Raw genomic sequence first — 14,394 nt, 5'->3', positions numbered from 1 at the left:
GTTGATTACTTTTATCTATGCTTGAAAGAGTGTTTGCGGTTCCACTATCTAGGCCCTTCCTGTCATTAGTTCATAGCGGACAGGTGCTACTATAATCACGTCCAGATAGAATAATAATTCTAGTTGGCTCCCCTATCTTTCTGAAAAAAAATAAAAAATAAAAAATTACCTTTCAATTCCCACTGCTGAAACGATTATCTATATACATACCGATGATGATGTAAATTGCAATGAAAAGCTCTAAAGATAAGGTTAGTGCACTTTAGTGAGAATCGGCGTTAGCGGGGTAATGGCACCGAGATATGCCATTGGTCCTCCCCCATCCAACTCTTATAAATTTATTATTGGATTTGTGGGACACCTTTCTCGGTTCCTTAGCAAAGCGGTGTTCGAGCTATCGGGCCTGCATGGTTGATGATTTAAGCCTAGGGGTTTTTCCTCAATGGGCCTTCAAAAGTTGAAAAGGAGAGATACAACACAGCACAACTATTACAACTCTGAACTCTTTGATTTTTCTTTTAAATTTCTTTTCTTTCGTACCAGAACTGTTTTGCCCTAGTTGTTTACTTTTGAGATGGTGCTTTAAAAGCTTCAGTTTTAGAGTGTGTTTGGCAAACAACACCGCACTGTTCCTGTTTGATAAGGAAAAAAATAAGTGTAATAATTAGTATAGAAAAGTAAAAAAGTAATATTGAAAAATGAAAAAGTTTTGTTTTGTAGTGATTTTTTATTTGAATAGTAGTAAAAAGTAAATAATGTGATATAAAAGTGAGAATGTTTTGATGTTGATTTTTTTGGGGAATGAAATAAATAGTATTTGGGAATGTTGGTGTTTTTTTAACAAACAAGGCCTTGGTCTCAGTTTGCTTGCTTTTTCCAGTTTGTCAAACTTTCAAGGGAATGTCTTTCAGAAGTTCGTCAGATGAGAAGTTCTATCACATCAAAAGCTAAACATTCAAAAAGGAAATGTATATAAGAGAGGGATAGAGAGAGAGGAAATAAATGGCCACCTTATATCAGCTTCAGAGCCTTCAAAAAATATTTGATGAACATAAAATAAAACTTTATTAAATTGATGTACATAGTGAAGGATTTCAAAGACAATACAACAGAAGGACAATGTCTACAATTTTGTATAAATAGACCCGCAGGTCCAACCATTTTCATCATTTCAGTTGTTCTACAGGCAGAAAATTTCTTCTAGGAAGCATTTTCAGCAATCTCTTAATATACATAATATCATATCCTTGGATTAAGATCACCGCCAACCCCATCTTCCAAGTACCTAGAGACTAGAGTATTTCCTTCCAGAACCGGATAGACCTATCAGTCCCAGAGGAAACGAAGGCGGCCTCTACCGGTGAGTGTTCAACCCAGCGGGGCGCACCGATATGATTTGAAGGCCACCTTGCTACTTTTTCTGCTGTCAGAGCATCCCAAATTACAATCTGCAGCCAACCAACCCATAATCATTAGTTTGAAGTCCAGATTATTGAACTAAAACCACAGGAAGTTGCACAAACCTCATTGCTTGGTTCATCTATGGATAGTACGAATTCTTCAGTGTCATTGAAAACAGCCTACAAACAAAAGATTCAAACATTTGATAGTATGATTACATGGTCCATAAAGATCATAGTACTCATATAGGAACTTTCCTTAGAAAGGGAAATCCATCATCCATATAGGAACGTATATGCAAGAGGAAGGCCAAAAGAAAAAAAGGCATCAACTATTCAAAGCATTTTTACTACCGTAAACAGCGACAATGCTGTCGGTTTGGCTCATCGATTGAGTAAGCAGATACTAACTGTATAGAGCATATGTAAGTTCAATTGAATCCGTGAATTGTCCTTTTTACTCATAAATACAACCAAAGTTATAAATTATCCGTTTCACTTACAATAACCTATAATAGGACAGGAATTCGTAGCCTCAAAAGCAACATAATTCTAGTTCTACACATGGAAATTCATGTCCCGCCTGAGTCTATACACCACATTACTACCCAAATCCTCGCTTCTAAGTTATAAGTAGATTGTAAACAACAAACTGCAATGGGGCTAAAAAAATACTATCAGGACACAGGAATATGTGTCAAATTTCTAAACCATTTTCTCATATATGTTCATTCATAGATTTTGGAAGCTATGGGACCCTCTCCGTAGAAAACTCCTTACTTGAGATACCCTTCCCGTTTTTACACTTCTTTTTGGGATTAAAGGGCAGAGGTTTTGTGGTAGCAATTATAACAGAGGAAACTTGCCAGATAGCCATGTAGGTGTTATCCAACATGCATAGGAAACAGAAGCTAGCTACAAAGAGTGTCTTTTCCCCAGGGTTCCATAGAGACCTCATACACAAATATCAGTAAATTCAAAGGAAATTATGTCATAACCCCCTCGTGGTTTTGCACTTTTTGACATTGAGACCCAATTTTCAATTTAATGAAATTGAGACTCATGCTTTAGTCATTTGTAAATCGAGACCTCCATTAGTGTTTTTCATCAAATTTTTAACAGAAACAGCATGAAAATAAATATTTTTTTTTATAAGTAATAAACCAATCTCATTAAAAGCGTAAGGTGCCCCTAAATACACCGAAAGTATACAAAAGAAACCACCTAACTAGTAGGGGCAAAACAAACAAAGAAATCACTAAAACTAATCAACAAAGGAGACACATACGCCGCCATCCATAAATACAAAGTATCATAGAACAAAGATTAAATTTCCCCCAATGTTCTCTCTCTGTCCTCAAAGCACCTATCATTCATTTCCTTCCATACACACCAGAAGAGGCACGTAGGCACCATTTTCCATACTACAGCACTCTTAGGCCTGCCATAGGACCACCAACAATTAAGCTGATTAATAACATTTCTAGGCATAACCCAGGACTCCTAGGCCTACCATAGGACCACCAAAATGACTAAAACAAGCACTCCAAATGGCGGAAGCCACATCACAATGGAGAAGAAGATGACCCACCGACTCTCCATTCCTCTTGCACATGCAACATCTGTCCATCACAATGATGTGCCGCCTCCTAAGATTATCCAAGGTGAGAATCTTGCCTAGAGCCGCCGACCATACAAAGACTGCCGCCCTCGAAGGAGCCTGTGTCCACCAAGCACTCTTCCAGGGATAGCGACTCTCTATAGGGGAAACCAACGAGCAAAAATAGGATTTGACCTAGAACAAACCTTTTTTGAAAGAAGCCCATAGCAGCTGATTTTCACATGCTCTTCTCATTCTAACTGAATGCAGCACCTGGTAAAAAGAAGCAAAGACATCCACCTCCTAATCCTGCACCACTCTAGCAAAGCTCGCATTCCATTGGTTGGAACCACCCAGAAGCTCCAAATTATCTAATTATTTGCTATAGAGGCGTCCTTAGTGCAAGAGAGACCAAATAAAACTGGAAAAGCTACCTTTAGAGCCGCTTCCCCACACAGCTAATCAAGCCAAAAGCTGAATTTGATGCCATCCCCCACCTCAAATCTAGTAAAGCTGAAAAAATTATCCCACCCTTTCCTGATATTCTTCCACAACCCCACCCCAAAGGCTCCAACAGGAACAAGAAAGCACCAACCTCCCCATAAACTTCCACATTTCGAATCCACCACAACTCTCCACTAAGCCTCTCTTTCACGCCCATATCGCCACAACCATTTGCCTAAGAGAGCGCGATTAAACACCAACAAATTCCTAATACCCAGCCCTCGCTTAGAGATTGAAGAACAAACCTTAGACCAACTCACCAGGTGAAATTTTTAGGTATGAAAATAAAATCATGCCCCTCATATATATATATTTAAAAAAAAAAAAAAAAAAAAAAGGCTTTGGGCTAGGTGGCAGCACCCAACCATGGATAGTCGTGGCTAGGTGACAATACCAATCCCCAGACAGTTTTTTTTCTCTTTTTCATTTTACTTTTTTTGAATTTTTTAATGTAAGGGTATAGCTATATTTTCATATTGTATCTGCTACTTATCGACGAAAAACACTAACGGATGTCTCAACTTATAAATGCTTGAAGCAATAGTCTTGATTTCATTAAATTGGAAACCGGAGTCTTAATGTCAAAAAACGCAAAAGTATGAAGGGGTCGTAACATAATTTCCCTATATTCAATTATAAAAGAATGTAGACACACGTCAGTGCCAAAGATGCTCAAACCACAAACCCCCTTCAAATAATGCCTTATGTGCATACCTGGCACCGCAACTGTGTATGTGTAGCTCCAAGATACTGTTTGACCAATCTTCCGGTGCCAACTTCCCAAAGCTTCACAGTCGAATCCTTCCCACAAGAGAGAACAAACCTAGAAAGGTAACATTTAAGTCATATTACAAAGCTAGTACACAACATTTGTAAAAATCCAATCTTAATGTATTTAACAAGTCAGTACAAAGGCAGTAATGTCCATCCATTAATAGAATGGATTGAAAACCCTATTAGTTCATTCATTAGATTCTTTAGTTTTGATCCTTCTGCCACAAACTGTAAGAGGCATCCCATAACTATGAGGTTATTATTCAATGCAGACAATCACAAAAAATAAGGTCACAAGACTAAGAAAGTACAAGAGCCAAATTCAAAGTCATCATTAGTATCACTGCCTTGTCTTATTGACAGCACTCTTTACCCCAAATCTCTTCCTCATTCCAGTTCCAGCGCCTTCAAGGCCGCATATTCCAGAAAAGAACGCATTCAGATCATATCATTAGTTGTGTCATTCACAATTCATGGAACAGCTTGCTTGCGCTAATATAATTTCTCATCCGAGAATCACCTCACTTTCAACACATATTCACAACTAAGAACCATTCCATGACCTATACCTTTGATCCTTTGTAAAATTTGCACTAGTTGCCTCAGCCACTCCATGTGCACCAACTATGGAGCGCACACAATTGGCAGTTACCCCATCCCATAGCCGAACAGCACCATCTTTAGATGCTGTAACATACATGCCACCTGTAGATGAATACCTGACCTGCATGACCAAAGAGATGGAATTGATTGCTTTAATGACCTTGACTTTATCTGTGAAATGTGGAAATATGATCCTTCCAAGTGTGAAAAAGAATGGGAATAGACCATGCCTGATTTATGGCTCCATTAGCACCAATTTCTGGCACATTTGCAGATAGATAGCACTGAAAGGTATTGACATCGTACAAGTGTGGGATTGAATGATCAGTTCCTGTGATTTTTTCCCCCGACAAATTAAGGTGACACATGATCAGAATTCCAGTAATAGCACTAAATTCCATTCACATATATCCTACAAAGAATTTGTACTACTTTCTGTGTACATGAAGCTAATCTATACAGAAATTCATTAAAATTTTGTGACAGCATCAGAAATTTTTGTGTAGTCTACCACTAAGTTCATCGTTAATCAGCTCAACTGCACATGCTTTTTCTTAACATTTCAATAAAGCACCAACTAACACATGCCATAAATGTTACATAGGTCCAAAATAGATGTACTTACCACCTATATATTTAGGGATGAATGTAAAGACCATTATTACCTGCTAAAAGAAAATCTCCAGAAGGATGAAAAGATACAGAACGCACATTGTGTGTATCCTGCAATGTTACACATAAAAATTATGAAAAGAATATTAATCTATAATCATATTATAAATTCCGCTGCCAAGTTCAAGAATAATGCTTCCATAAAATTACAAGCAAGACCTGTATAACTCTGAATGCTCTCTTTGCAGTCATTTTGGAGAAATCAAAGAACCTGGAAAAGTAACAGTGAGTGAGTGATGCATAACAAATTCCAAGTCAACTACTGCTTTTAGAGAAACAAAGATTGAAGTGTTTAAGGAGCTTATCAACAGATCTAAAAGGAGAAAGGAAATGTATTATAGATAAAATTGTGAAAGCAGTATCAATGAATCAAGAGTAAAGTAAAATCATATGGTGTTAAGAGAGAATATTTGATGATTAAACAAAAGAATTCCATACTTTATAGTGTGATCTTTGGCCCCAGATATCAGAACAGTATTTTGAGGATGGAAATCCAAGTCATTTATTGGCTGCAATTGTATTAGAAAAGCATTAGACAATATATGGGCAGAGACAGAGACATCCTCTGATCATCTTCCAACAAAAAAGAAAAGAAAAGAAAAGAAAAGGGTAAAATGGCTAAAATTCATTTAAGTTTATCAAAATTTATTAGAACAAACTTGATCCAAACATTACTGTGCCAATCTCAACTAAGCCTAATTCACATCTTTCAGAAATTATGCACAGATAAGAATTTGAAAAATTCCGGATGTATGATGTTTTTGTGATGGGTAATCTTATTAAAAAGTACCAATAAACGACAAACAAAATACTTTTTGAACCATTTCACACAGCCATTGGTACTATGCAACAGCTAGGTAACCAAGATTGATTTACTTGTATATGGTCATAAAACGTCCGTATGACAGGTCGCACATGACCATCTCTTGCATCTGGCAGCAGCATTTGCTTAATTTTTGCAACCTGTAAGGTAAAATGGCAAATTGTGAGTAAAAGCTCAAGGAAAAGAAAGAGCCGATCAAATGACTAAAGAATCAATACCTCAAAGAGCTTTATTGATGTATCTGCACTTCCAGTGGCAACAAACCTCCCATCAGGGCTAAATCTTGCACATCTGGCAACATTCTAGAAAATTTAGCCCATCAGTCTGAATGAGATGCTCAGAAGCAATTGATTTATAGCGTACTCAGAACACTAAATGAAAGCAGAGCATTGTACGTTAATCTAATGTATACCTTGTGCTCTGAAAGATGCCGTGTCTCATGCTTTGGAAAACTTTTTGATGACCCTTTTGTATCCTGCACAGCACTGGTTTGATAAAGACATGCATCATCAGGTTAGTTTTCTTTAACAAGGATAAATTCAACAAAATATTGCACATATGTTAATTTAGGGGCAACTGTTGTTGTATGTCACTCCATGCCGCCGCAACTATTTACTTTAGAACAGGGAAAATCAGAAGTTTCTTTTAAAGTTTCCTTGAAAATCAATCACATAATATCTACTTATACTCTAAAACATTAATGCCCCATGTCCCCTAAATCCATGCAGTTACATTTAAGCATATTAAGCAAAGCACTGGCCCAAATCATATGGGATGCATTATTGGATAAGCAAGGAACATAAATTAAAACCTAATAATAGTTTATACAGCCCTTGGGCTTTAAATCAAGTGGGAACAAGTGAGGTGAGGTTGGGATAGGTCTCATGTTCAAAACTTGCCAAGCAAGACAGAAATGATGGGTTAAGTGGACAGAAAGAGTAAGCATCACTTATTGTTAGTCAACATAATTAAAAGCCATAAAAAAAATGTTGAGGAACCATTCATGGGAAATTTTAAACATTTTTCAAACGGATAGACTTTCATGACCACAAAATTCCAAAGGCAAAACTTTTGCTATTTCTCAGAACACCTCTCCATCCCTCAAATAATCTTTAATGCCCTGGTTTCCAAAAGAGCGACAAGTGCAACTACACTTGGTTTTCAGCATAGGAGATGGAATCCAAGTCTGGAAATCCTCTCACAAGAGAAGGGGGAAGGCTATTTTAAACCGGCACAAAGATTCGAACTTCTAAACAATAATTTAAATTAAGATATTCATTTTTTATTTTTTATTTTAACCCCTTTGAGGTAAAGTGGTAAAACGCCCACTGCCAGATGACATTATAAAATCCATGTTATTCACTGTGGAAAACAACAGTGCATAATAATAGAAATTAATCAGACTGACAAAGAAAGTCATTCAGAACAAAGTGATTGCCTGAAATCAACAGCAGCAGCGCGAGGAGCAGGGATTGAGCCATATGATGCAGGTAATGAACTACCCAAATCAAACAATGCAGATGATGTAACCCCTCTTAACATCTCATCTTTCTCCACTGCAAGACCCTGTTATCACCTCAGAGCCAAAAGGAAAAAAGCCTTCTTCGCATTGTTTTTCCAACAATCAACTAAAAATTAAACACAAGACTCAGAAAGCAAATAAGAACCTTAGCAAACAGCTCCAGAAGCTTATTAGGTGGGGCTTCAACATTCAACGGTGTCATGGTTGCTGAAGCAACTGCACTTGCAGCCTAGAAAAGAAAAGGAACCACAAAAGTTAAAACCATAACAACATTCAAAACTATTTGTTTACCAAACATAAGAAAACAGAAAAATCATTCAAGCCCTTATACTGTTTGGTCACCAAGAAAAAGTTGCAGAAAACAAAAAGACGCATTTTGTCGATTTCCCACCATTTAAAAACCAATAATATTCTAAAACTCCACTATTTTCCTTAATTGAAGTGAGTAGTTTATCATTCCTTAGCAACTACAGTTTCTACTTCGACCCTTTCCTTGATACTCCCAGAAACCAAAATCAAAAGAAATAGAGAACATAGAAAATTCAAGTTCACTGAGCTAAACACTTGTACAAGCCCAGCTGATTCAATTTTCTTTTCAATCAAGCAAGCCTATTATAATTTTTTTTTTTTTTTTGATAAGTAGCAAGCCTATTATAATTACAAAAGTCCAAATTTACTTTTTCTTTTTTTTTTTTTCTTTTCTCATATTTTCCTGCAACCAAACAAACTATGTTCTGTATTTGCCCAACTGTTGATTCTTCAGGAACCAAAACATTCAAAATAGGGTTGATAACGTACTTTCTTACACATTCCCACACTTTCTGAGAAACCAAACAATGTATAAATACATTTACAGAAGTGCTTACCTGATTAAGATTGTTGTCACGAAGATGAGCAACGATAAGAGAATTGAGATGCCTGTACAGTTTCCCATCTTGCAGAGTCTGCTCCACGCTGTTCTCCATTTACAACAAAAACCCTAGAACCTCTTCACCTAAAGGCTAAAGCCCTCTCAATCCGGCAATCCCATTGCTATTTTTTCATTTTGGATTGTCGTTTTGCATTCAGAAAACCGTCGTTTTGCTTCATAAACTCGTTAGCCTATTTTAAAAATTCACCTAAACATACTTCCTTGGTGTTCCCTAAACCAAGGAACACCAAAGGAAGCAAATTAAGGTATTACTTTTGGATATTAGAAAAAAAAAAAAAAAAAAAAAAAAAAAAAAAGGTATTACTTTTGGTTTCCTTAATATTATATTAATATAAAAAGACTTTATTTACCTTCAACTGTGATAATACCCTTTTAAACTATCAAAATATTGCCGATGTCTCTCAAAACAAGTAATAAGACAAAAATGCCTATATAGATTTTTCAATAAGACAAAAACACTCCTATAAATTTCAAAAAAAAAACAAGTTGATTTTTTAAAAAATGAAAATTTTAATTTTTTTTTAAATCGGAAATTTTTATTAAAAAAAAAACAATTACGAAAATTTTTTATTTTTTTAAACGGAAATTTTTATTTAAAAAAATTATAAAACTAAAATTTTCAATTTTTATAAAAAAAATTTAAAAAAAAAAATCAATTTTTTTTTATTTTTAAATTTGGTCACCGCTTGGATTTTTTTTTTTTTTTCGTTAGTTTTAGATTTTTTTTCTAGAAGTTTTAGTATTTTTGTTCTTATTTTACTAAGGGTAATTTTATCATTGGGGGAATATTAATAATTTTTGGTAGTTTGGGAGAGGACATTGTCACATGCAATTGAAAGTTTGGGGGACATTGTCAATTGAGTGGTAGTTTGAGGGGAGTACGTGGACTTTTCCCAAAAATAGTTTCTATTTTCTCTCTCTTTCCCCTATCATTTAATTTAAAGAATATTTAAATAGTATAAATAAATGATAAAAAAAATAAAAAGTTATTGTAAAGTTTATTTAAATAAGGAAGAAAAAAGTAGTTTGGCTCCCTATATTTAACAAAAATACAAAAGATTATTTTTTTTTTTTTTTTTTTTTTTTTTTTGGAATTGTAACTCTAATCTTATAAACTCAAAAGTTGCCAGAATCAGCGATTATAGCCTTACGGATACAAGGTGGGCATTCAAGCCTCCAGTATTCCTCATTTCTCACAGTAAGAGCCAACTTTGCTAACCTATAGCTAGGCAGCCTTGTTTCCTGTCCTCTTGACATGTCACACCTCTCATTGACCAATCAAATTAAGAAGCCGTTTTGCATCATCCACTAAGTGACCATATCTCCTGCAGCATATTGTCTCCTTTCATAAAGCATGAACTATTTCGATGGAGTCTCCTTCAACCACCATGTTTTATGCACCCAGTGTTGAGCAGAAACCCGCCATACTCCAATCCACGAAAGCTTCTGCTGAGACAGCATCAAGTAGGTACGGTTTCGAACTGCACATCGCCGCAATCACTCTCCCATCGTGGTCTCGGGCTAAAATACCAATGCATGTCCTCTCCTGCTTACAATCAAGAGCAGCGTCCCAATTTATTTTATAAATCCCCTTCTAGGTCGCTTCCAAATAGTTTCCATTGGGGCCCTTGGCTTGACTAGTTGTTCCCTCCTTTCCTGGTCTGCTACATAGAAAGCTTCTAGTTGATCTTTGGCCTATCTCACTACTATCGATGGGGAAGTGAAGGTTTCGTCAAAGACAAACTTGTTTCATCCAAGCCAAATCTGCCTCGCAATGATACTAATCAACTGCATATCCTCCTCTTCGAACCTGCCATGCAGCTTGATAAAAATATTCATGAAGTTATCTACATCACTCGAGCATTTTTGGATTTGTGGGGGACTTTCTAGCCATACATCTCTGGTGGAGCAGGTACAGCTCCATAATGCATGCCCAACTATCTCAGCCTCCATACCACAAATCGGGCAGAGAGCATCTGGAATAACCACCCTTTTGTAAAGATTATCTTTGGTAGGGAGAATACTACCCTTAGACCACTCATTTGTTACTTGTGCTAAATGGTACGCACCTTTCACTGAGAACTCGCCGTTCGTGGAACCTGCCCATACTAGCCGATCACATTGTTGTCATGGGCAAAGGGCTAGACTACATACGAGGTCCGCCTCCTCCTTGTTGAAAATTGCGTGAACTAGATGTTTGTTCCACCATCTATGAGTGAGCTTAGCCGAGCCTCAGCATCAAGGATACTAACTTGTGACTGAACGGAATATGTTGTGGGTGAAGGAATCCATCTATCCTACCATATTTTGATCTCTCTGCCGTCACCTACCCTCCACACCAAGTCATCTTTTAGTACTTTTTTTACTGCCCATATATTTCTCCAGGCATACGATGGTCTCCTTCCTAATTCGGACGGGAGGGAATTATTGTTTCGGATGTATTTTTCTTTGAAGATCTTTGCCGCCAAGGAGTCAGGGTTTTAAAGCAAGCGCCACCCATGCTTGGCCAACAATGCCAAATTAAAACATTTTAGGTCTCGGAAGCCCAATGCACCCCGTTCCTTCCCCCTCCCCAATTTCTCCCAACTCATCCACATCATTTTTTCTTTATTTTCCTTATGCTCCCACCAAAATTTAGACATCATGGAGTTGATGTCCTTACAAAGTGTTTTTGGGAGGAGGAAAATACTCATGGTGTACGTTGGGATCGCTTGAACTACAACCTTCAAAAGTACTTATTTCCTAGCTTGAGATAAAAACTCTCCTTCCATCCATTAATTTTGTCTCATATTCTCCCTTTGATGCTAGTAAAAGCACTCACCTTAGACTTACCAATGAGAGCAGGTAGTCCTAGATACTTCTCATATCTCCGAGTTGACCCTACTCCCGCATTTGAAAGAATAAGCTCTTTCGCCTCTTCTTTGGTATTCTTGTTGAAGAAAATCGAAGTTTCCTAGCTATTCTTTGCCCCGAAGCTTTCTCATAAGTTTCAAGAATGGCCTAGATGCATAACCACTAAAAAATGTTTGCTTTACAAAAAAAAAGCTGTCATGCGCAAAGAACAAATGGTTTAGCCAAGTACTCCCCCTATAACAGATGCCCAAAAGCCCATTCCCTTATGAGAAAATTTTTTTAAAATAAATAAATCACACACATCAATTTCCTTATATTTTCCCTAATGTAGCTACCCAAAGGTTTATATAATCATAAAAAATGGACGTATCTCTCCTCTCTCCTTTATGCGTCCCCATTTCACTTTCATTTTACCTCCATATGAAAACGGATCCTCGCGCTAGATAGAGAAGAGCAACTCCATAAAAAAAATAAAAACCATAAAAAAAAAAAAAAAAGGAAACCAAGTATCCTCATGCCTTACCATCTTCATTCTTCACCTTCTGCACAGCGAGAGAGAGAGAGAGAGACGACAGTAGATCTTGATAGGTGCATGATTAGGGTTTTATGTGTAGGATTAGAATTACACGCCCTGTTTGGTTTGTGGAATGGGTATTCCATTAAAAAAAAGAATATGTATTACTGTGAATAGAAGAGGTTGGAATGGAATAATTATTTCAATTCTTTAGTTTGGTAACAACACACATGGTCTAACTAGAATTGAATCAAAATTACTAAAACCCCCCACATTATTTTATTTTATTTTTTCAATAAAATAAAGGGTGGTCGGCCACCCACAGAACCGGTTGGGGGTGGTTGCACAACCCTCGATGCCATTGTGAAAAATCAACAAGGGTGGCCACGACGACCTGCGGGGGTGGCTGCGACCACCCAGAGGAGCAACCTGGATGAGCATCTAGGGTGGCCGTAGCCACCCCGAGATGCCACGAGGGTGGTGCAACCGCCCCCCGCCTCTTCTGTGGGGTGGCCGACCACCCCAATGGGTGGTGGGCCACCCCCTTTAATTTTCATATTTTGCTTTCTTTTTTTATGTTTAAAAAAAAAAAAAAAAAAAAAAAAAAAAAAAAAGGGTGTTTGTGTAAAATGTATTTCATTCCTCCAGGTCTAATTTTTTTTAGAGGAATAGCTATTCCTGTGTGTAAGGAATTATTGATTCCCACGAGAATCACTATTCCTTTGAATAGTCCCTTACCAAACAAAATAATGACTATTCTGTATGAATAACCATTTCATTCCAAAGATCTACTCCATATACTAGACGGGCCCTTAGTGTTTTGACTAATGTTAGAATATCATTTGCATAAATGAGAAGTTTGATCTTTTTATAAGTCTGAGATTGGACTCGAGTGTTCTAGGTAAGTAATCACCTATGGAAACACCAAAATGCTTTGTCATCCAATATGAATATTTATCTATAAATTGTCCATTTTGATACTTATGACCCTTATAAAATTATGTTATGTGTCTAATGCCATGTCAATGATGTTCCAAAATTGCATTTATATTGCCTGCTTATTTATAAAATAATTTATGTTCTCAATTGAAATCTTTGTATGGTTATGTATTGTACATAGTACGGATGGTAGTTACTCAAGTAGTCCCAGTAATGAATCGGGAGAGTTCTAGCTCCAACACATAAAGATATCATCCCACTTGGCCCTATGGCTTAAAGATGATAGATTATGATGCCTTGGATCCATTGGCCAAAGTGACCATTTCAGCCATGTATGAATAGCGGTCACAACTTTGGGCATCGCTAGTGGTATGTATCACTCGAGGTCAAATATGGTCGGGCCACTAGCAATGGCTAGCTACGTACCTTGTGGGGCATTGGATTTGTACCAAAGGTCCAACAAGACGCCCAAACCTTCCATAAGAGGGTTATATGTACATATAGGACATGTGGGAACAGTTATAGATTGTAAATTATTATGACTAATATATTGCACTCTTTATCAGCATGATTTTTTTCTAAATTAAAATATTTTGTGTATTTTTCCCAGAATTATACCTTAACTACTTACAAAATATACTACTTTTCTCTAATAGCGTAATACCAAAGGCAATACTCATCAAATTTATCCAAAACTCATGATATTTCTAAGTGCTCATTTTACTTATTATTTCAAATTAAAATAGGCTCATTGCATGGGCTAAGTTGTGGTCTTACACTTTTCACTTGTACAACATCTTTGTTTTACAGTTAAGCAAGGTTGCCTCTAGAGAGCAAATTACAATTGTTTGCAATATTGAAGATGTTGAGAACATGGCTTATAAAGGAAAATTTAGGGGAAAATTCACTTTACTAGGGGTGCAAAGGCGGGCGGTTAAAAACCGCCCGCTAATCGCTAACCGCTATAACCGCCAACCGCTTAACCGCCTAACCACATTAACCGCTAACCGCCTAACCGCTAAAACCGCTTAGCGGTTAGCGGTTAACGGTTATTGGGTCTACTAACCATAACCGCTAACCGCCTTTTTATATAGTATATTTTTATAATTATAATTATAAAAATATTTATACATATAACATAATCACTTGATCATTAAATCACAATTTTTTTAAAAAATAATTAAATCACAATTTGAGTATTAATATATTATCACTATAATTTATATGATTATATCATATAATCACTTGATCATTAAATT

General features: G+C 36.6%; 1 protein-coding gene across 1 annotated transcript; it reads right to left on the bottom strand.

Moving 5' to 3' along the window:
• Positions 1–1,111: 1,111 nt before the first annotated feature.
• Positions 1,112–9,037, bottom strand: LOC132175930 (Transducin/WD40 repeat-like superfamily protein). The gene is made up of 14 exons (XM_059588026.2): positions 8,765–9,037; positions 8,044–8,127; positions 7,815–7,942; positions 6,789–6,861; positions 6,595–6,678; positions 6,430–6,516; positions 5,992–6,062; positions 5,713–5,764; positions 5,547–5,604; positions 5,112–5,212; positions 4,848–5,002; positions 4,219–4,327; positions 1,524–1,580; positions 1,112–1,448 (listed from the first exon to the last, which is right to left on the bottom strand). Exons 1-14 carry the CDS (start codon positions 8,861–8,863, stop codon positions 1,293–1,295), a joined length of 1,314 nt encoding a protein of 437 aa, XP_059444009.1. The 5' UTR covers positions 8,864–9,037; the 3' UTR covers positions 1,112–1,292.
• Positions 9,038–14,394: the final 5,357 nt, after the last annotated feature.

Source organism: Corylus avellana, chromosome 3 (assembly GCF_965113065.1).
Source record: "Corylus avellana chromosome 3, dhCorAvel1.hap1.2, whole genome shotgun sequence".
In the NCBI taxonomy this organism is placed as follows: Eukaryota; Viridiplantae; Streptophyta; class Magnoliopsida; order Fagales; family Betulaceae; genus Corylus; species Corylus avellana.
This window is presented reverse-complemented; position numbering and strand designations above follow the sequence as displayed.

Coding starts and splice junctions, on each gene's coding strand:
- LOC132175930 (XM_059588026.2), bottom strand. CDS start 8,863: ATGGAGAACAGCGTGGAGCAGACTCTGCAAGATGGGAAACTGTACAGG. Junction 5,765..5,991: donor GCCAAAGATCACACTATAAA/GTATGGAATTCT, acceptor TTACTTTTCCAG/GTTCTTTGATTTCTCCAAAA. Junction 5,003..5,111: donor CTAATGGAGCCATAAATCAG/GCATGGTCTATT, acceptor TTGGTCATGCAG/GTCAGGTATTCATCTACAGG.